The 21758-nt window shown below is 53.0% G+C and overlaps 1 protein-coding gene across 3 annotated transcripts in view; it reads right to left on the reverse strand.

The window, feature by feature from the left end:
- Positions 1–4320: 4320 nt before the first annotated feature.
- The window catches only part of SLC8A3 (solute carrier family 8 member A3), a 119614-nt gene continuing 102176 nt past the window's right edge, over positions 4321–21758 (reverse strand). For 2 of the 3 annotated variants that reach the window (XM_030000082.2, XM_030000093.2), the window contains exons 4-8: positions 17546–17563; positions 8926–9050; positions 8282–8381; positions 6491–6766; positions 4321–6184 (exon numbers count right to left, since the gene is read on the reverse strand). In XM_030000082.2, the coding sequence (XP_029855942.1) occupies positions 5808–6184; positions 6491–6766; positions 8282–8381; positions 8926–9050; positions 17546–17563 (896 nt within the window). In that variant the 3' untranslated portion in view covers positions 4321–5807. The remainder of the gene's footprint in view (positions 6185–6490; positions 6767–8281; positions 8382–8925; positions 9051–17545; positions 17564–21758) is intronic. The other variant, XM_030000102.2, reaches the window with a different exon arrangement.

Consider the following 21758-nt stretch of genomic DNA (forward strand, 5'->3'; position numbering starts at 1 on the left):
GAGGTGCTCTGTACAGTATGCCTTAGTGCCAAGGATGTGCACAAGCTGTACGCAAATAATGCTCACAAAATGGGACCAGTGTTTCTGTAATGCAAGCTTATTTTCTTAGACAGCAGAGACATCTTCCTAGGAAGGTATTTATAACTTCACATCTTACACCCTAAAAAAATACCTTTGTTTGAACCATTTATTTCTTTAATTCACCTAGCTTTCGTACCAAAGTACTTCCTAGACCTGTGTAATTTTTTTATTGCATTCTTCAAACTGGGCCAATTTCTGAGTGCACGCCCAGCGATGAGTAGTAGGTAGGTCACCATTTTTCCTTTAGCCACAGCTCCCATTCAACTTGCCACGTATGCGGCAATAGCAGCGGTCCTGTCTGGGACACTGGTGAATGCTCACATTTAGGTGCAGCAGGAACATCTGATGAGCTCATCATCAACCTCACATCATGCCTGCAGGCTCCATGTCTAAGCTCAAATTACCACCAAGTGTGGGGAAGGGCTGCGTTTCCCAGTGCAATGTAGAGAGGGGCCAAGGGTTTCTGCTGCTGGCAGAGGGTGCAAGCATGAGCAATCCCCTGGCCATCTGCCGGGAAGAGCCGTGGGCCTGGGGGGGCTGCTCTGTCCCTGCCACCGCACGCTGCTGGGAAAGCACAGACCTGCTGGGCGAAGGGAAGGGGGTGAGGAGGGAGTGGGGGGTAAATCCACTCATGGTGTTAATTATCTACATATTTTTAAATAAATCATTTAAATACTAAGAGGTCCTTAATCCCCTCCCGCTATAGAGGCAAGTTGGGAGCACTGTCTTCTCTGCTGGGCACTAAGTGGCACTGGCATACATAGCTCTGTTATTAACAAGCTGGCTGCTGCTGGCACACACATATAGATGACAACGGTCATTAAAAACAATTTTTCCATATAATACTACAAAGGTTATTCTCGGTGACAAGTACTTTCCAGCTTGCGGCCAGGGCTGAGCAACTGCTGCTCCCATTTGTGCAGGCTGGCTCCTACACCAAGGTCAGGGCTGCAACCACTTCCTGGCAGAATTAACCCCAAAAAGCTTTTGTCTGGCTTTTTCCCCAGGAAAAAAGCAATTCCAGGTAAATGATACGAGGAATGACCTGCTGCCACTTAACACCAAAGCGTGACTGAGAATGGGTTGAAATTTCCTGGCCTTGAATGGTGGAGTGTCCAAGCATGACCAGATCTCCTGGATGCCTTTGTGTTACTATCTATATCTGTCCTATTGCGCTATCGAGAGGTGGATGATGGTCATTCCTCAAATGTCTTGTTACCTACACTTTATCTCATCAGGGTCTGGGTAAAACAGTACTGGGTGTCCTCCAAAATGCTTTCCTGAAGCGAAAAGTGCTACGCTGGTGGAGACATGCAGGTAGGCATCATCCCACTGCAGCAGTGGGCCAGGGTGGCTGAATCCCAAAGTGGCACACGTAGATAATGGGGACTTCTCCTTGCAGATGGTGCAGTGAGGTGAGGTCGTGTTGCTACTTTGGGATGGAGGGTCCCATACCAGGGACAAGTGACTTTCAAACCATCCAGCAGCCCCAGCCATGGAATCAGAGGAAATGTGCATCACAGAAGATTTTTGTGTTTACTCTGTCCTTGTCCAGAAGAGCCCCGATCACACCAACACCACCACAGTAACTGCCAAAAAGGTGACAAAGCCCAATCCAAGAGCTGTAATTGCCTCCCTCCTAGCTGAAAAGCCTTTGCTCAATGGCTCTAACACACACTTCATTCTCACTGATGAATCGGAGCTGATTCCTGCATGCTCCTCTTACTCCGCCCAGCTTGCTCTGGGATGGAGCCCTTCGGTCCCGGACTAAGCCTCAGCACCTGTGGGGACCGGGATGCTTCCGTGCAGCAGTGACAGCGAGCCAGCCCCAAAGGCTCTCACCCCACACCCCCCCCCAGCCCCTTCGCTGAAGTCAAAGGCAATGGGTGCTCGGCTAGACCCAGAGCTTGTGTGCTCCCCCCGGCTCAGGAGCAGGCGTGCTCGTTGCGGCCACTGCTGGCTCATGGGGGCCACGAGCCGGCCGACAGGGCAAGGGGTGGGAAGTGACCCCCCCCCACGGGCCTGCGGGGAGACGGGAGCGTGCAGGACCCAGTGGGGTCCCCCCCCAGCCGGGGGTCCCCCCCGCCCCGCCTGAGCACGCTGCGCTGCACCGCGGACTGCCCAAGCCCCAGTCTCCCCCGGCAGCCCGTAAGCAAAGCCCCGTGCTGGCAGGCAAAGATGGGCGCTCAGGGTTACGGGCTGCACCAGCCGCCCTTTTACTGCAGAAACGCACGTGGGGACGGTTCTAGCTCACGGCCCGCTGTAAAGGGCACTGTTGGGCTCAGGAGCCCAAGTGCAAGTGGAAAAAAGCAGTCAGTGGTGACACTGGGTGGGGAGGCAGCAGGGTACCGGCCAAACCCAGGACGTGGTTCCCGGCCAGCTCGAGGGGGACAGGCGAGTGACTCCTCTTTGCAAAAGTCTTTTTTACCCAAAGGCTGATTTTTGACCAGCACCCATGCAGTGCATCACCTGGATGGCAAAACCCGTGGGGTGCCAGGGGTGCACCCCATGGCAGCAGTGGTGGGAAGGCAGCCAGAGGTACTGCTGGCCGCGCACCATGCGTGGCCCTTAGACGATGTCCCCGTGCCATGGCAGGTCCCAGGGACAAAGCAGCTCCTTTGATCACTTTGGCTTTTCCCTCCCATGTCAGGACATGTTATTTATCCACAACCGCAGAAGCGACAGGGCCTCAGGGAGGAGCGGGGATGGAGGGGAGAAGGAGGCAGAAAGGTAAGCATGTGCCACCCACAGTGCGAGGGCTGCTGAGAGAGGCCAGGGGCTGTTATTGCAGGCTGCCACGGGAAGCTGACAGCAGAAACAAAGGGGAAGGAGCAGAGACAACAAAACCAGCAGCAAAATCTCCTCTCCGCCAGCCAGCCTGGGGCAAGCACTGCAGGGTCCTCCCAGCAGTACCAAACTGGAGGCGGGAGGGGGGGGGGGGCAAACCAGCCAGAGCCAGTGCGACCAAGTCCAGGCACCTGCCCAAAAGAAAACAAGAACAAGCAGATAGCTAGACCCAAAATGAAACAGAAAAGCCTCAGCAAAAAAAAAGAGAAAAAAATCCCCAAAGGCACCAAACCTGGTTTGTTTTTTTTTTTTTTAGCTTGCATATTTTTTAATGAAGTAAAAAATAAAAATAAAAGAAACACTCCACAGATGTTGCAGGCCTGGCTCGTATCGCCCTCGTGCATGGAGGGCACCATGGTCCCCATGCAATTGGCACTCATGGCAGCCAGTCCTCCTCCCACATCCCCTCCCTGCAGTCAGCTGAAGAAGGAAGCGGATGAAAAGCACACGGTGGATACAGCACAAGCAACAGAAGAACAGCACAGCAGCTCCCCAGGCCGGGCTTTACCCAGGGGTGGGTGAGCTGCCACGGGTAAAATAAAAGCTCGACAGACTTTGTATGCCCAAATTAAAACCAGCGATGATAACAACCTCCCCTTGAGAGCTGCGCTTTAAATCCCCACAGACAGCATTTCGGAGCTTTCGTAATTTTTCTTTCAGTGTCGCACGCGTGAACTCTGGGGTCGCCGGCTGGCGGGCAGCGGCGGTGGCCGGTGGCGGCAGCGGCTGCTGGCGGTGGCTGTGGGCACAGCCGGGGGCCAGAAGGACCGGCAAGCTCGGCGGAAGCCTGGCCTCGGGGCTTCTTGCCCATCTTTTTCAGGCCCTTCCCCAAAAGCGCGGCGAAGGGAGGGTAAGGAGGCAGGAGGTTGCTTGTTTGCTGTTGCTTCAAACCCAACGGCTTTCGCCCACGGCGGGCTCCCACCGGCAAAGCTCCTGCTGCTCCTCTGAGAAGGATCCTTCTTCTCTGCCTTACGTGTATACGCATTTACATAGAGATATAGGTATCTGATAAACATTTTGTACGAAAATAAATACTTCATCTGTGTGTTAAGAACCATCGTCACTCATCTAGTCACCTGCTACGTTAGATCTCTTTTTGTCCATGACACTCTTGTTCCCATTGCTTTTTTCCTAACCTGCGGACACCTCCTCCCTGCCTCCTGGGGCAGCACAAAGCGCAGCAGCAGGCAGAGATGCACCTTTTGGCAGCCCCGCTCTTACTCGCTGCCTCCCAAGGTTTGGCTTATTATAGGGAACTTGATGAAGAAAATGTTTCCCTTTTCAGCACCTGTTTCTTGATAGAAGAAATGATCTTCATCTTGAAAACACTTTACAAAGAGTAAGGTTTCTTCCAGGGCTCTCAATTAAGAAATATGTTTCTAGATAGCACTGTTTATATAGATATAGGTATAGTTTTTATTTATTTTTATTACCAACCCAACATTTCAATTTGCAGCCATTGATGTAATTCATGACATACTCTCGTGGTGGTGGCTTTTTTTTTTTTTTTTTTTTTTTTTTTTTTTTTTTTCCCCTCTTAAAAAGAAATGCACTTTAAATGAAAAGGATGCCTTTTTGTCTGTCTGGTGTTCCTGAAAGGTAACTCGAGATGACACAGGAGTCCTGACGTGGGTGGCAGTTTTTAAGCCCGTACTTTTCAATGGCCTGAAGACCACCAGCGAGATGCGGGTGCTGTGAAAACCAGGGTAGCAAACGAGTGAAAGGGCAGCCACGCCACAGCTCAGGGTGGGATGGCACTGGGAACATACGGGCACGCTAGCCGGGTTTTCCTGAATTAATTTCCACCTCCGAGCAGGAGGACCGCGCCGCAAACCCACGACCACCACCATTCCAAGGAGCTGGTGCCGCTTTCGCTGGCCCCCTCGCCCCCCCCAGGGCAGGCTGTTCCTGGGTAGCCATTTATTTCTTTATCGATGTAAATTAACATAATTTTCTCTCCCTGCAGTACCACAAGCTCGAAGTTAATTATACAAAGAGAAATGCCATAGTCAAAATATACATGATACGTATTACATTAGAGGGTTGGGGGTTTTTTCCTCCTTTTTTTCTTAGCCCAGGCAGGTGATTTGAGATGCTACATGCTCCAGCCTTTGTCACTAAATGTGTGTGTCTGTGTCTGTGTGTCTGCGTTCGTTTGTATTAAAAAATATATCAGTCTTGTGATGTTCTTAAAAAAGAAAGAAATGGAAGGTGGCGGGGGAGGGAACGGGTAATAGTGAAAAAGTTCTTTGACTGTGTCACAGTCTTTTGTGGCTTCAGAAAATACACATGTTCATTTCCAGCACTGACGGCAGCTTGAAGCTTTAGAGTTTAAATTTTTAACATTTTTCTGTTTAAGTAGTAAAAAAGAAAAAAAAAAATCAAGCAGCGTGCTCCCCCAAAACCAAAAAGCAACAAGCAAATGAAAAAAAAAGAAAAAACCCCCACAAATCCCTGATCAGACTTCTGCAATTCCCAACCAGTAAAAATAAGAAGCCATCTCCTTACAGTGGAGGGGGTGCTCGGGAGGAAAGGAGACAAGCCCCTGTGGGAGAGGTGGCCTTTGGAGATGGCTGAAACTTCATAATCTCATTGAATGGGGTCAGTGGCTGGGTTTATTGTGTTTCGTTTTATTTCAACACTTGCCATTGTTGCTTTCTTTTCTTTCGTATGATTTTTGGGTGGGTTTCGTCTGTTTGTTTTTTTCACTCTGTGATGGTTTTGCCCTTCTTGGCGCCCAGCTGTCCAACCATCTGGGTGGCGGTGGCCCCCCCGACGGACAGCTGTCCCCTCCGGTGAAACCGCACTTCCAGGACCGGTGTCCGGTGAGGTAACGGAGGAGGGGGTCCCTCCCCCCGACAGCACCGTCCCTCCACCGCCTAAAACCCCTTGATGTAGCAATAGGCCTCCAGTGTGGCGAAGAGGATGTACAGCAGCCAGAGGCTGACGAAGAGCAACGTCGTGGCCAGTTTGCACCCCCGGGGGCCGCCGAGCTCCCCCCCGAGGTGGGGCCGCCGGCGGTACATGAGGACGCTGATGCAGACGAAGGCGAAGATGGTGAAGAGGGTGACGGAGAAGGCCAAGGTGCCCGCCGACACCTGGAACTCCTGCCCCTGCGACGCCCAGTAGATGGCCGCCACCGACCACGCCAGCCCAATGCCCAGGAAGACGTTGACGGCGTTGCTGCCTGTGACGTTGCTGATGGAGGCGTCGGCGTACACGTCCTGGATGGCTGCGGCTTTGCTGGCAAATGTGTCTGGGGTTGGGGAAGGAGGGAAGGAGAAATCACTGGGGGTCCAAAAGGAGAAATGGGCAACCCTTCACGTCTGGGGGACAAGGGACGCTCAGGTGGGGCACCGACCAGGTTGGGACGCAGACCTCTCCTGGTGCACAACCCCCTTCCCGGGTCCAGGGACCCCACGTCGCCACTAAGTGGGATGCAGACCTCGCCCGGGGTCAGGACTTTGTGGAGCCCCGTCCCACGACGAAGCTGCTCCCCTGAGGGCAGGAGAGCCACCAGAGGACTTTCCTCCCACCCCATCCCCTCCCGTGGCCACCCCACCTGGTACAGAAGTGCCGAAGGCGACAAAGACGACGGCGGTCACCGAGTCCTTGAGGCCAATGGTGCAGCCGAAGTGGGACGCAAGGTCTCCGATGATGGCCGTGAGCATGCCGATGAGGAGGATGGAGACGCCGAAGCAGGCCCAGCCGTTGCAGTACTCGGTGGGGGGCACGCAGGCGAAGAGCACCTTCCAGAAGACCGTCAGGAAGTGCATCACGTAGTCGAAGCAGGAGGGCAGCCGCTCCTCGCCGGACTCGTCCTCGTCCTCATCACCCGCTGCAAACAATGTGGAAGGAGAGGTCCAGCGCTCGTGACGGGGCAGGTCAAGATTACGGGGGTGGGCTGCAGCCCGTGCTTGGCCCTCCCACCCCAGGGCTCCAGGGATGCTGCCGTCCTGGGACAAGGTGGCATGGTGCCGGCCACGGCAGCGTGCTCAGGGCACACCAGGTCCCTCCGCGATGGGGGGTGCCCCCCGGGACACCCCAGAGCCTGCAGGGCCGGGGGGTGGCAGAGCGGTGTGTTGTACCCACGGAAGGGCAGCCCTGTCCCCATCCACAGGCAGTCACCTAGGACATAGTCAACCTGTGGAGATCACTGTTGAGGAGCACCATGAAGTTACACAGGTGAGCGATGTTTTGGGGCAAAAAAATAGCAGAAAGTGATAGAACTGGGAAACTCTTGGTCCTTCTGCTCCAGAGCACGGGCTGGTCACTAGCAGTGCCCCAGCAAGAAATTTCTCGTCTGTGTGAAGGTATCAGCAGCAGCCCTGCAGGCCCTTGGAGGGGTCCCCTCCTCAGCCTGGTGGGCCAGGTCAGCCCCAAGGCTGGAAGCACTGCTGGTCTTTGTGCAGATACAGGACAATGGAAATAAATTGGAGGAAGAGAAAGCAGGTAGGGAGCACAGGGAAAACGGCAAGGGAAGGAGAGACACATACGAAGAGAGAAGCAGGCCTGGGAAAAAACATTGCTCCAAGGACGGAGGTACCATTTCCACAGAAGCAGTTTCTCTTAAACGCTAGAAAGAAGAAAACCGAATACCCTTCATCTCTTCTTTCACGTCAGAAGAAGCTCTTGTGGCCACTGGCGGCAGCTCCCACCCAACCGCCTGCTGCCTGCACTACGGCTGGGTGGAAAACAGCCCTTCGGGGAAGATGCCAAACCATCAAGTAAAGGTTCGGAAAGGTGCCTGAGTGTCGTTAATGGCATGCCTAAAACGTCTGCTCCACAGCTGCCTGGCTCTGGCAGCGGTGAGCTCTCTCAGGCTCCCTGGGCAACAGCTGGCAGGTCTCTGGGCCTTTCCCTCCACCAGCTGCTGCCTCGTGGGGCAACATCTCCTGTCCGCATGTGGTAACCCTCCCTACTCCCCGAGACTCTACTGGCCGTGGCAGACAGGACATCTTCCAGCAGCAGGAGCTACCTGAAGAGGACAGCACTGGGCACACCAGGAGCCAGCAGCCCAGCCAGGATGGGAATTTGCTGCCTGTACGCTGCTCATCAGACCACTGAGGCAGCAGAAGCACCGCCAGCGGATGTAAAGTCTTTGAAAACCAGCCTCCTGGATGGTTCCGTACCAAAAGATGGGTCCCTTGGGCTCCCGGCTAATGCATCTGCAAAAGCCCAGTATATTTGGAGCAGAGGAGCTCTTTGGACTGGCTTTGCTGACGGCCATCACGCACGCAGCAGCTGAGCATCACTGACCAGGCAGATGCTGCCTCCTGAGCCCAGACAGATCTCATCCCGGGCTGCAAGAACCCTGCGGATGCTGGTGTGGGTTTTCCGATGTCCCCCTCACCTGCACTGACGGTAATGGCCTCCATGAACTGGTCCCTCCAGGAGTGTGTCCCTACAACCAAAGCCAGGTTTGTCTTCTTAATCAGCTTGTCCACGGTGCTCTGTTGTGGGAATAAAGATGCAGAGCAATTAAACCCGCTGCTAGCAGGCAAGGCTGATCTCGCAGTGCACTCTGATCTCGCAGACCCTTGCCAAACTGTGGAAGTGCCACATGCACTCTCCCGCCAGCGAGATGAGGCCATGACTGGAGTTGGGTCCACCTTCTCCCTGGACAGGCTGACCCAAACCTCACCAGAGCCAGCTTGTTTGCCACCCCTTAATCCTGATGAGGCTCCTTCTTCCCTCACCCCTGCCTCATCAGAGACCGCTTTGCTCCTGCCCTCTCCTGCACACTGGCTTCTTCTGCTTCCAGCAGGGCTCCCTTGTCTTTCTCCTTCCACCTCTGCCTACCAGCAGCTACTTCCCCTGGCATTTCTTGTAGGTTTCCCCCACCCTTTACTGCATTGCATACTCCTTTTTCTCTTCCAGCAGCCCTTTCCCTGCACATGCAGCCACCCCCCTGCCTCCTCAGTCCTGCTCTCCATGGCTGCTCTTCAGTGCCACATGGCTTTCCCCTCCTGGAGGACACCTAGACCAACTACTGACCTTGAATTCATAGGACTCCTCAATGATGACTTCTAGCTTGGGATGCTCGCCGAGTATCGGTTTGCCCATCTCCGCAATCCTCTTGGCTTCCTCCTCTTCAACCGTCAGCTTCCTCTCAGCCACCTCTGTGAAAGCAAGGTCAACACCGAGCTGTAGGCAGCGGCCCTGGAGCACCGGGGCACCGTGGGGGCTTGTCTGCACGGCCTCAGCACGGGCTCCTGCAGCCCCTTCACAGCTTGCTAAGCTCACGCAGCAATTTGAGGGGCAGTGGCGGGGTGTTGGACCACAAAAACAAAGGACCGAGATTGCTGAATATCAGTTAGTCACCAAGAACATACACAACATGGTTTTAACTTATTAAAAAAAACCCAACCAAATGTTTCTTCAGCCTGCACGGGCGCTTTTGGATGACATACCCCCTCCCGTCACCCCTACAGCAGCCACACCTCTGGGGAGACCGAGGTACCGATTTGTTCTGCCATTTGGCACAAGCGTCCTTTAAGACAGCTTTGATGCCCTGGCGTGTTTCCTGGTTTGAATGAACAAGAGACAGGTTCTTTTTATTTCCCTTTGATTAGAACATCACCGTTGGCACCCCGTGCCACTCAGTGCTTGATCTAACGCTCAGACACACACACAGTCATGACCACACATGCGCACACCAACACATTCCTAGCGTTTGGAAAAATGAACAGAAGTAAGTCAGGAAGCAAGTCGTTTTTTTCCTTCGTATTACTGGATGTTTAGCTTCTGCTGGAGGAAACTAAACCAGGACCCCAGGTCAGCAGCATGCTGACATGACCCTGTGTCAGGCTCATGTTGCTGATGCCCCGGCAAACCCAGCGAGGTGCCTGGGGAGGTTCTGGTTGTCCGGACGGGAAGGAGCACCCCAACCAGCAGGAAGGGTGCCCTGGCACTGTCCCGGCTCTCCTCTCCCACCCACGCACCCGAGTGCAGGCACGTGCCGACGGGCTCTCCGAAAAGCCTTGACATCTCAGGAAAGGAGCTGGGTTTCCCCTGGCTTCCCTGTGCCTGACCAGCCAGGGTGTACGAGCTGCAGCACGGGGCCCGTCCGAGCCTGGGAGCAGGAGCTGGAGCTCTGCAGAACCTGGCGGGGTATCACAAAGGCAGAGCTGCTTGTTCTGGCTAAGCAGTGGGTCAGATGTTACCCAAGGTTTCCTGTAGAGGTTACAAACACCCCAGGTAATGCCTCAGATGTGATTAATCCCATGTGGGCTCCAGCAGATCTCATACTCTGCACCAAAAATCACACAGAAATTATAAAGTCCCAGTGAAATCTAGTTATAAACTCTGCCTTCTCTTCATCAGCCCAGCTAGATTGATTGCAAAGACTGTAAGCCTTGCAAGACCTGCAGAGTTTATAAAGTACATAACTCCTGTAGCAGATGGCATTATTATAACCCATCACAGAAGCAGAAATAGCTGGATCCATCATTTGAAATCAATGACATCATATACATCAAAACCTTCACTGCCTAGCTCAAAAACAGTGTACTCTGGATTTGGGAATCCCCAGGAGTTTACAAAAAATGACAGAGACCGGAGAGCACAGCACCTGGAGAAGAAGACGGGCAATGCAGGATGCCAGGGGACGGGGGCACAACTGCAGGCAAAGACCAAGCAAGCACAGAGGGGAGGAGGCAGCCGAGCTGGAGAAGTGCAGGAACGGGGGTGAACCTGGACAAAATGTTCTGCCTTATGCTATACTTGGAGGCGTGAACTGATGATTATCAAGAACAAGATTCAAGTTACTTATATTCACTTGAGCAGGGAGTTAGATGAAATATACATCTCTTTCTCTCCAAGACAGAGATCGAGAAAGTCCAGTCTTTGCCTCTACCTGGAAGTGTATGAAGATGACAAGCTGTATCCATCGTTGAAAATGCAGGTGCTTACACATCAGTTGCCGAACCATGTACGTGGCTCGCTTTAGTCTGAGCTCCCCCATAACCTGAAGCTCAGGGGAGGAGGCACCCTCAGCTCTGCAAGACCCAGCTTGGCAGACGAGCCGAGCACGTGCTGACGCGTGCTGGCAGTACTGATCTGAGCAAAAGCACAGCAGCCATCCCAGCAGGGTTGCAAAGCCTGGACTTGGTGACAGTCTGGCTCACTACAACCTTCGCTGGGAAGTAACGACATCTGAAAAGCCGCGGTCGCAGCTGGCGGCACGGTCCCTTGGGCTCTCACACTCTGGCTGCAGTTGCACAGTGCAGAAAGCAAATGTCTGGAATCAGAGGAGCTGCCCTGAAAATGGGGAATATCAGGCAGAATTTCCTCGGCTTAACAACTCCAGGAGAAACGAGGCAATGAAACCTCAGCCCCCACTTTAACTGATTTGACAAAAGCCTTTGGCACAGCAAGACAACGCGAAGCCTCATGCAAATATTAACTATCTAGGCAAGGCTGAGCTGCAGGCAGGTCTGTAAACACACGCAGAAATCTTTCTCCTCCCTGTAGGGAGCGGTATCCGACACAGCTTTATCCCAGAACCTGGTGTCTTGCTCATGATGGTTTATGCACCTGTGCCAGGCAGGCTAGTGCAAGACCCAAAACCCTCTTCTGAGGAGGAGGATCTCCCGCATCTCTTCCCACTGTGCGCCAGGTCCACGGCTGTTGGGCAGGCTCCACGGGAACACCTGTGTCCATGGCCAGAGGCAGGACCTTCAGGTGCCAGCAGGCGGCTTTGTTGTCTCTGCAAGCTACTTGCGGATCACCTATTGATTTGATGAGCATGGCAATCACTCGCCGGGCAGGTCTTAAGAGTAAATCAAGTGACATGTCCATGTCCAAGAGTGGACAGATTGCTCTGGCAGCCTGGGGTCTGGATGCAGCGTGAGCATGGGAGCGGGCACTCCACCAAAGCGAAGGTGCTGGCGCTTACCACAGCACTGAAGGGCTGTGGGACTCGTGCTATTTCAGAGGGCACCTTGCCAGCAGAAGAAGTGCCACCAGAGGCACCTTCGAGCCCTAGGTAGGCCACTCGTGGTGAAGGGACAAGCTGACCAGGGATGGAGACCTGCAGCCTGCTGACAGCGTGTCCACCAAGACATGAATAATGGAGGCCCTGCTGTCACCACGCAGCTCCTCTGCGGTGAATGCGGTGAACTGGGGCGCAGAGAGGAGAAAAACGGTCGCCCAAGAAGGCACGTCAAGGACGTCCTATGGAGGCAGCTGATTGAATAGCACTGCCAGGCTAAGTCTTTCAATGTCAGCTGCAAGCAAACCGCAGGAGAACAGGCATAGGCAGCACGTCCAAACGGGTACCTCACAGAAATGTTAATAAAGGAAGCTTGCAGATAAGGAAAAAAGGAGGTAATTCCTTCACGCCTCACTAAAAAGCAGTCACATTTGTGAATGTGCAACAGGAAAACAAAGCACAGAAACTTAACAAACTTCAAAGGTGCATCTGAAAACATTTAACCTGCCGTTGTGTTTTCACTGAGCCTCTATCCTAATGTAGGAGACAAACATAGATTAAGAGTCACATGTCAATATTGTGCTGGATCTTGCTCAATGCACTCGTGCAAGTGACCCATAGGTGCCAAATACCAGGCTGCTGACTGTCCTCTGAAGTTAAGGCAGTGCCGTTTGTGGCAGGAAGGACAAGCTTAGGAGCCCCATTGACACGTCTCTTGCCCCAACCTATATTCTCCATACAGTTAAGGGGGAGAGCTAAGCAGCCCCAAAGAGCAATACGAAGCACCTACATGAATCTGCCACTTCTCCCCACCTACCGTTTAGGACAGCTGAGCACCTGTAGCAGGAATCAGTGCCAATCTCTGCAAAACGCCAGACCCCAACCTCAACCTGCTCCAGGGTCTATCTGATCCGATGGGATGCTGACGACTGAGTTGAGCCCCGTGTGTACAGACCCAACAGCTGAGAGAGAACAAACTCTTCCAACATCCCAGTGGCAGAGCACAATCCCGATGCTCCTGCCTTTCAGGGAGGCACTTCAGCCAGCAGCAGGGTGCACCAGCCTGCCTTCGGAGGCCGCTGCCTCTGCAGCAAGCGTGGGGCACGCTCCCACGCGGTCTATGGTAGCCACAGGCCCCCACCTCCTGAGGGACCGGGTGTAGGGCTGGGGTCTTGGAGGGCTCCTTCGGGAAGCAGGGACAGGGCATCACTGAGGCGTGTCACACATCACCCGGGTGCGGTAGCCTGCAAAGAAGACTACCAAGGGCTGTGATTAAATAAAACATGGGGCGTGAGGGGGAGAGACAGGTTTTTAATTTGGAAGGTCAAGTCTGTCAAGGTGAAAGCTGCCAAGCTGCAGCTTAATTATTAACTAGCCTGATTTCTGTTTGTATCAGCATCAGTACCTACTTTTCAATGCGGATTGCACCCTGGACTCCCTGCTGTCAACCCCAGTTAAGCCTGATAAGGTCTGGCTATGCCCAGCAAGAATAGGAGCTTGCCAGGACCTCCTGGGCTGCCTCCACCTCCTCCCTGGGAAGGCGAAGGTGGCGAGAGAGGGACCCTCTAAACCCTGCCTGCTGTGGCACATAGGTGTGTGCCACCATCGAGTGCTAGCAACTATCATCTGGGCTACAGGAGCATGCACAGGCAGCTAAGGCTAGGCAAGCCGGGGCTGCTGCGCCAGGTGCTGCACGTCGGCACTCTGCTCCTCATGCCAGGGAGCCCACGGGTTAGAAAGGAGATGCTACGAGCAGGGGGGACAACAGGCCTGGTAAGATCAAAGGCCAGGTGGGAGGAATGAGAATGAAGTCTGCTTTTGCCCAGGCTGTAGCAACGGTCACAGCTGACACCCGCGAGGTGCTGGACGCAATGCCGGCCTGCAGGAAGCAGGGAGAGGTTTTTGGTTAAACCACTCTGTGCTCTCACTTATTCTGCCTCATTCAGGGTCAGTTCAGACCCTTAAAGGTAGGACAGACGATGGGGGCCAGCAGCTCCTAGTTACGGTCCTGCGACTGCTGTGCTTTGCGGCCCTGCATATGTCCCTGCCACACTCGCTCCTCAGCTCTCCTACCCGCACGAGAACAACCTGCAGGGCCATCCTGGGACTTGATCTGCAGCTATTTGCAAAGCACTTTCAGACCTACATGTGATTGATAGGCAGCTTCTTGGGCTCAAAATACAGTAAGCAGATCCCCTCCTCCTCTTATTTCTTCCAGGGGAAAGGGGAGCACTGAGCAGTGTTCCCACATCATGCATTGCTCTTGGAGGGTACTACGTGGGTGCTTGTCCACTCAGCCTCCTTCAGACAAAGGGGAACTGGACATTGCCTGTGGTCTCCTGGACACGTCATAAATCAAAGTTAGATAAAGCCCATTTCCACAGGGTAATCTGGCCACCGCACCTTTTGAGCTGAAACAGGCAACGGGAAGGCCCTGTAACACCATCAAAGAGGTAGATACCCATCACCTAGGCAATCCTGCAAGACTACCAAACAGCCACGGACCAGTTTGTATTCCCTGTCACTTGCTCAATAAATTGGATTAAAACCAGCAATGTATTCATGAAAGATTGCTATGAAGGCCATTTCACACCCCTTGAGCTATCTCATCTCCATCCATTTCTAGAGCGGGCATGTATCTGCATGAAGGTCACCCCTTCTGGGGACTGCGCTGCTAGGAAGAAATTAAAAGGACAATTAAAATGGGATTTTTTTTGTTGCAGCTCAATAAAATATAATCCTGGCTAAACAAAGTAAACAGTGAGCATGAATGAGGTCCTCTCTCCAGAGTGCTGTCAAGCTGTCAGTCACAACTGGAGAAGACTGCTGGCTAAAAGACACTCTGGCTTTTGAGGTTAGCATATGGATATGCCCTTTACTGAAACACATGCACATGCACAAGCACCGGCAGCCTGGGCTGCTTTCTAAAAAGGGAGGAATCGGCTTACTTAGCCCTGAAAGCTATTTTTGAGGCATGATACATCCCATATACATGCCCCAGCGTCCTTAACGCTAACTGGGAAATGCTGCACATTCATGAGAGGGAGGCTAAGGCACAGGGCTGGGAACTGCGCATTATTCCACTGCTGGCTCTGCCTTGAGATTGCTGTTGACACAACCGTCCCCGACAGGCCAGTCAACTGGCGCCTCTGCTCCCCAGTCTTTCCCACTGCAAAGTGGACCCAGGAGTTTCAAAGCATAAATATACATATTTAGAAATATTTTCTTTCATCTGGGTATGTGGAGTAGAGAAGCATCTATCATTTAGATAATTCCTCATCCCTTTAAAAACCTGGACCTCCTGCGCCCAAGAACTTGCAAGAAAAGGCTCTGCTCCGGCTTTCTGCAGCGACTTTTGCAAAGGCTGGAAAGACCACCAGAGCAGCTCGTCCACTGCTGGCGATAGCAGGGACTACTGGAGTAGCTATGCACTTTGGTATCGAATATTTCCCTGTATAAAGAGTATACAGAAAGATCATTGCCAGTGCCAAACCAAAAGGTTATGCATCAGAGAAGTGAAAAAAAAACCCAACCAGGCTTGACTCTCAAGTCACTCCACAGCCACCCCACACTACTGTGGTCCTCTGCAGCCCCAACAGCTGGCACTGGACACTTGGCCAAGCAAGGCTTTCAAAAGCTTTGCACAGCCTTGCAAGTCTGGCTTGGAGAGCCCGTTTGGAGGAAACAAATGCTGAGCTGAACCTGTGCCAAAGGCTCTCCCCTGCCCAATCACTTAAGCCTCGTATAAAACTCACAGCCCTGTTTTCCCAGGCAGGGCTCTGCAAGGCAGGGAGGGGCAGAACCAGGATCTCCCATTTACCACCAGGTAAGGGCTGCTGGGACAAAAGAGGCATTTTTCACTTGGGCTCATCCGTCGGGGCACCCCGGGGCTTCTGCAAAGAGACGGGGCGGCTGCAGTGAGCGGGGCCGTGCCGCTGCTGGCCCCGCGGGGGCTGCTGAAGATGCGGGAGGGCGAACACCCCGGGGCTGCGGAGGAGAGCCAGGGTGCCCAGCGGTCCCAGGGAGGCAGCCCCCGGGGAAAGGGGCACTGCCTGGGAAAAGCTGTGCGAGCTGCTCCGAGAGAGAGAGGGGACAAGGAGCGGGACCGACAGATTCCACTGAAACGTTCAATAATGCAGGTTTTTTACAAAGATTCCTGGGCGTCCGTGTAATCTAAATCTAACATGACACGGACTAAACGAGGATGTCACTTCTCTCCCCACTGATTAGCCGTGATTGCCGCTGAGTGACACTCCAGCACGTGCCTCTGCGGCGAGCAGGGTTCTGCTCGCTGGCCGGCCACTGGCTTGAAGCACGTGTGGGGGCCGAGAACCGCGAGCTCAAACCGCGGGCCAAGCACGTGCCGTATCCACAGAGGGCACCCCGGGGCAGCCTGGCAAGGGGGCCACCCCAGGGACCCCCCCCTCCCAGACAGAAAGGAGGCTTTTCTTTATTAACTGGAAAGCAACTTTCCATAGCTGGTGACCAAGTTCTCCAATAACGTCTGCCAAAAGCAATCAGGCTGGATCACAACAGAGGGAGGAAAGTTATGTTATTTTAATAGAAATTATTTGGTTCCCGGGGTTCTGATCAAATTAGGCAGCTACTGAATTAAAGCAATGAAATTACTGAGAACGAGGCTGTGCTCAACTTATTTCCAGTCCTCCTGGACCCGAAGAAGTAACAAAGGAAAACGTCCAAACCGCTCCGAGGAGTTTTCTGTAAACACCCTAAGCTGATATTTGGGGAGCTGGGGACTTCTGCCTGCCACTAGCAATTTCCTAATTAGCCCAATATCCGATGGGCTCAGGCCATCCCCTGCGCAGCAGATTTGGCATCCTCCGAAAAGGAGCGGAGACTGGAGCTTGCATGGCAGATGCTGCTCCTTTGATTTGCCGCGCAGCTCAGGCACGATGAACGCTTTGGTTTCCAGCTCTGCTTGCAAACCTGTCAGACTCCAGCTCCTCTCTGCACCCTGCGTGGCCACCCCTTATCTTTTGACAAATGTTTCTTTAGTGCAAATTCAACTGTAATCATATCTGGAATTGAAGGAGTAAGAAAAATACAGGAGGTGTACATTGTACAGCAGTGGGATCAAGAGAGAGCAGGGTAACGGGGATTTGGGGCAAGGAAGGGGGGGCTTAGTATTAATACATGTAAAATCCTGCCACAGGGAGAGGAGGTGAAGAGTGAAGAGCCAGAGCTGAGGGCAGGAGGGAAATGGTGCTGGTGCTTATTGTGCTCTTGTAGTGCCGCCCTGGCACTGGGTACAACCATGGGACCCCCCAGGACAGAAGGTGGAGAGCACCTGGGTGCATGCACTGAGGGGTGATGTGCAACCCCAAGCCCCAGAGCTCCCCAAAGAGAGGGTCGAGTCATGGTCCTGGACCAGCCAGAGCTGCGTGTTCTGCTTTGCAACCCTGGCTAGGTCATTTCCCCAAACCCCGGGGAAGAATCTGGAATAGGGGTGTCCTGGTTTCAGCCACCACAATGGGGAAGGCTCTTAGACATCAATCAAACACCATCATGTTCTTAATGCATTGCTCTTAACTAGTTCCTGCTGGACATGAACACCATGAGCTGGGCTTGGCTACAACACAGCAAACACAAACACAGGGGCACTGACCGAAGGGGACGAAAACAGAGCCAGAGCAGGCAGAAGAAAGGAGAAAAAGCACTTACCTTGGGTGAGCAGCAGGGCTGTGGGGAGAGAAGAATTTGAGAAAGACAGGGAGAGAGAAGAAAAGAGGGAAACGGTTAATATCCACGGGGAAAAGCTGTTTTGCAGATGACGGCTGTCAGTGAACAATGGACATGGTGCAAGGCGGCGTGCGAACTCACTGGGGCCGCATGCCGGGCACGGGCTGGGGAGCAGACACCGCAGCAGCAAGATGGAGAGGAGGCTGGCGAGCACCGGCGAGCACCGGGGTGCTGGCTCCCCAGAGTCACCCCCCTGGCAAGCGAAGGCAGAGGGATGGGATGCAGGTGAGGAGTAGCGAGGAGGGGAAAGGAAAAGTGGGGGGGGTTACGATTGCCACTGGGGCTTGACGCGACCCCAACTGACCTGAAGGCACGGGAGATGGCCCCGCTTCAGCCAGAAGTGTGTGGTTGTGGTGGGGCTTGGCACAACTGGGGAGCCCCGGTAAACCCATAGGTGGCTGAGAAGAGAGCGTGGCCAGGGGCGATGGGCTGCTCGCTGAGAAGAGCATCATTAGAGGGAGGTGTTGATAAAATGGGTGCTGGCCTCCGGCGCGAAATAGGGCAGTGGTAACGCGGCCACGCGTCATCCCCCGGGGACACCCTGGCTCGCCTGCGCCTGTCCCGTGCCCCACAGGTACCACTCAGAGGGGGTCAGGGTGCCAAGAGGAGCCCAGGCAGACGTAAAGCACCACCGCCTTGAGACCTCCTGGCTCTCTTTGCTCCCAACTGTGGGTCTGCCCAACAGTGCTCTACAGGCACGTGCCGTGCAGCGTCATCGCAGCAGGATGCAATCGCCTCCCGGGAGATAGGACTGCGTGGTCCTGCGAGATTAGAGGTGGGAGGAAGGGAGGAGAAGGTGGTGAAGGTCCTTGCAAGGGACGACCTTATCCTGACTTTCCATACAGGCACAGCCCAGCCCTCTTGCTGCCTTAGGCAGTGACTCCTGGCCCTCCCCTGCCTTGACCTCCCCACTCCCCAGAGCTGTCACAAGGAAACATCTGGCTGGATCCCTCTTAGGTGTTACCTGTAGAAAGTCACAGCCTGCATCCAAGTTTCAAACTAACTACAGGAGAGTCCGTATGGCAAAAAATACCGAACCGTCTTCGTGAGGGGCCAAGCACCAGCTCTGTGCCTTAGCTTTGACTTCTAACTGTCCTTCAAACAGCAAACCAGTTCCCAAAGACTTGGTTGCATGTGATGACAGTATTGTAATTACTAACACTTATTATCATGCACTTTTAGTCTCAGAAGCTTAAAACTCTGTACAAAGACTGAATCTGTATTAACAGCCCCATTTGACAGATGGTGAAGCTAGCAAAGAGAGGCTAAAGGGAACATTCTGCAAACTCAGAAGTGGGCTGGAGTCCAAAAGTGCTAATTTGTCCGGACTTGCCAGTTCAGGCCTCTGAAAAGCAGGCACTCCTATACAGATGCACCTAATTGTATCTGTGCTGTTTGAAAGTGATTTCCTAAGCGATTCGTCAAAGGTCGTACAGTGCATCAGTGGCAGAGCCGGGGAAAGTAATCCTGAGTCCCGGCTCCCAGTCACTTCCCTGCTTCATCGGGCAGCATCCACGGGCACAGCTTTCCCGACAGCCTGCGGAGAGGCATCGGCCCAGTCGAGATCTTCACCCACCTATCCATCTCCCCAGCTGGAAATACCGCGGGCACTCCGGGAGATCGTCCCTCGTCCGTGTGGGCAGGTAAAGTGCAGTGAAAAGGGAAGGGGCAATGAAGAGGCTCCTTGCTGAGCGTCCCTCGTGTTTCAGGGTCAATTCCTTCTGAGAGTCAAAAACCTTTGGGGGAACCATTTGTGAGTATGTTCTGCAGCACGTACAGCGCCACAGAGCAATGAGAAGCAATGGGATGTTTGCTCTGCCTGCACCACCTCCTGTCCTCCACGCAGCTCTGCCTGGAAGTCTCCAACAGGCTTGTCACTGCCCCTTGTCGCATGAATCTCGAGTCTCCGGCCTGGTGCGGCTCCACGCTACCCTGTGGTCTCCTTACTATTCCACGGCCTTCTGGTTCTCCAGACAGTGTGGGGAAATTTAATTTGCCTTTTGCAATTACAAGCATTAGCACAATGGGTCGATTCGGTGTTCAAATTTAATATAATGAAATATTACTGGGCCCCTAAGCTACTGTGGTTATTAAAAAAAGTCATTGGTTCCTCATGTTTTTTAAAACTGTTATTCCAGTGCTCTGGGATTTGAGTTTATTTTTTTCCCCATTTGCTTTTGAGCCTGCAAAAGAACTATTTTTCTCCCTTTCACTTATGATATGATACATGAATATTTGAAGAAGCCTATAAAGCTATGAATGAAACATCAAGAATACAGCATGCAGAAAGCCAAGGGATTATTTTATCTTTGTATTTCTGAGTGAATGCTGTGCATGCAAGCAAGAAAATGATTTCACGGACTAAAGCTTCCTTCCTGCACACGCATCTGCTAATGTGCCCTTAGTCCTGACCTGTAATGTTTCCTGACAGTCCATCTGGGGATGCTGTACCTGTACCAGCCCCGCTGACGGCCCCCGTGCTGTTCCCATCCACAAGCCTCCCTCCGCTGCACCCAGCCTGGGCTGCATCCCTCCATCCCTCCCCAGGGCACCTCACCCCCTCCCGCACTCCTGCTCTGCACATCACGCTCCTCGTGGAGCCAAGCCAGGCCACCTCATTGCTGTTGGCATCTCAGGTAGTCTCAGAGGCTTGACATGTGCATTCTTACAGGGAGCTGCTAAAATTAGCTCCGCAGTCAAATCCAAAATAGCAGTCCCAAGTATCCCTTACCTAACCCTTGCATGGCGTGAATGCAGACAAGCACGCGTGCCCGCAGACAAGGTAGGTGACGCTGACTCTCCCAGGAGACCTAAAGCCTTCAGCTCTGGATCCCAGTTCCTCCCTTACTGGGATTTCTCTGCCCTGCAGGCCTGGATTTTACTAGGCAAAGTCAAAATTGCGTGCGTGAACTCTGCTTCCCCTGCCACCCCTGAAACCGGACAATTTAGACCTGAATTTAGCTGCCAAAAAAAAGCTTTTTACTAATAAACTATTTCATCTGCATGTTTTCAGTGTACTTTGGGGTCAAATCCTGCTGTGACATGCGTGTTGGTGTGGTTTACAGCTCAGGAATTGAATTCCCTCCTGCCTTAACTCTGCTGAAGCCAAAGAAGGTTAAACCAAGAGGAACCAGGCTTGGGATGGGAGCAGACCGGCAATCGGACAATCCTGTAGTTTACAGCAACCCGATGTGCTAAGTGTGTCCCCCAGCCTTTTTCTGAACAGTGAAATACCTTTTCCTGCTGTTTACCTCACAGAGAGATCTGACCATGCTGCATGCTTTATTCTGGACTCATTCTCCATTAACATAAATCTTTTCTAATCAATATCCCTAAAGACTCCAGCAAGCCACTGCATAGATAAGAGGATCCTTGTTAAAGGCCTGGGATTTACAGAGTGAGCTGAAATGAGGGAGAGAAGGCTGGATTTTGAGGAGACCCTCAGTCGCACAGCAGGGCAGTCACAGGCAGCCAAAGGCAAGGAGAACACATTGTCTGCGCCCCGTGGGCACCCAAAGGAGCTCAGTGACCAAGCAAACCGTGGGATCAGTTCCCCAAAGAGGTAAGGATCCCCCATCTTCCAGATGTAACTGCCCACAGGCTCTGCCTCCAGATTTGCTCACTGAGGTGAGCAAACTGTTGCCCTAATGGACTGTGAAGAGCTATAAACATGGGTTTTTTATAGGCTAAACAAGGCAGAGATTTTGCAGCATTAACCTGAATGCTGTTATTATTGAAGTCAGTAGCAAAGCTCTTGCAGACTCCAAGAGACTCCTCTCCATCAGAAGAATCAGCAGCGTTCAGCTTAATCACAGAACTGCAAGCAAATTATTAAACCTTCAGGGAAGGAGGTAACAGCAATCTAACATTTCTTTGCTATTCCCATCAGCAGCTGATGGAAGAAGGGAGTTTCTTAGCATCTGCCCACGCTTCAGAAAACTGCAGCACCCATGCTCACGTTACTGATGCAGCTTATCTTATACAGGCACAGACCTTTGTACCAAGTCACATAATTTCATCAATATTTTGATATAGATAACTTGCTGGATCAATGCAAAATGCTTCCTTTGCAGTTTAATCCTTACTCTGCGTCTCCCAGCCACATCCTCCCTCTGGGGCATGAAGCTTTCCCGTC

This window comes from Aquila chrysaetos, chromosome 2 (genome assembly GCF_900496995.4).
Source record: "Aquila chrysaetos chrysaetos chromosome 2, bAquChr1.4, whole genome shotgun sequence".
NCBI classification, from domain to species: domain Eukaryota; kingdom Metazoa; phylum Chordata; class Aves; order Accipitriformes; family Accipitridae; genus Aquila; species Aquila chrysaetos.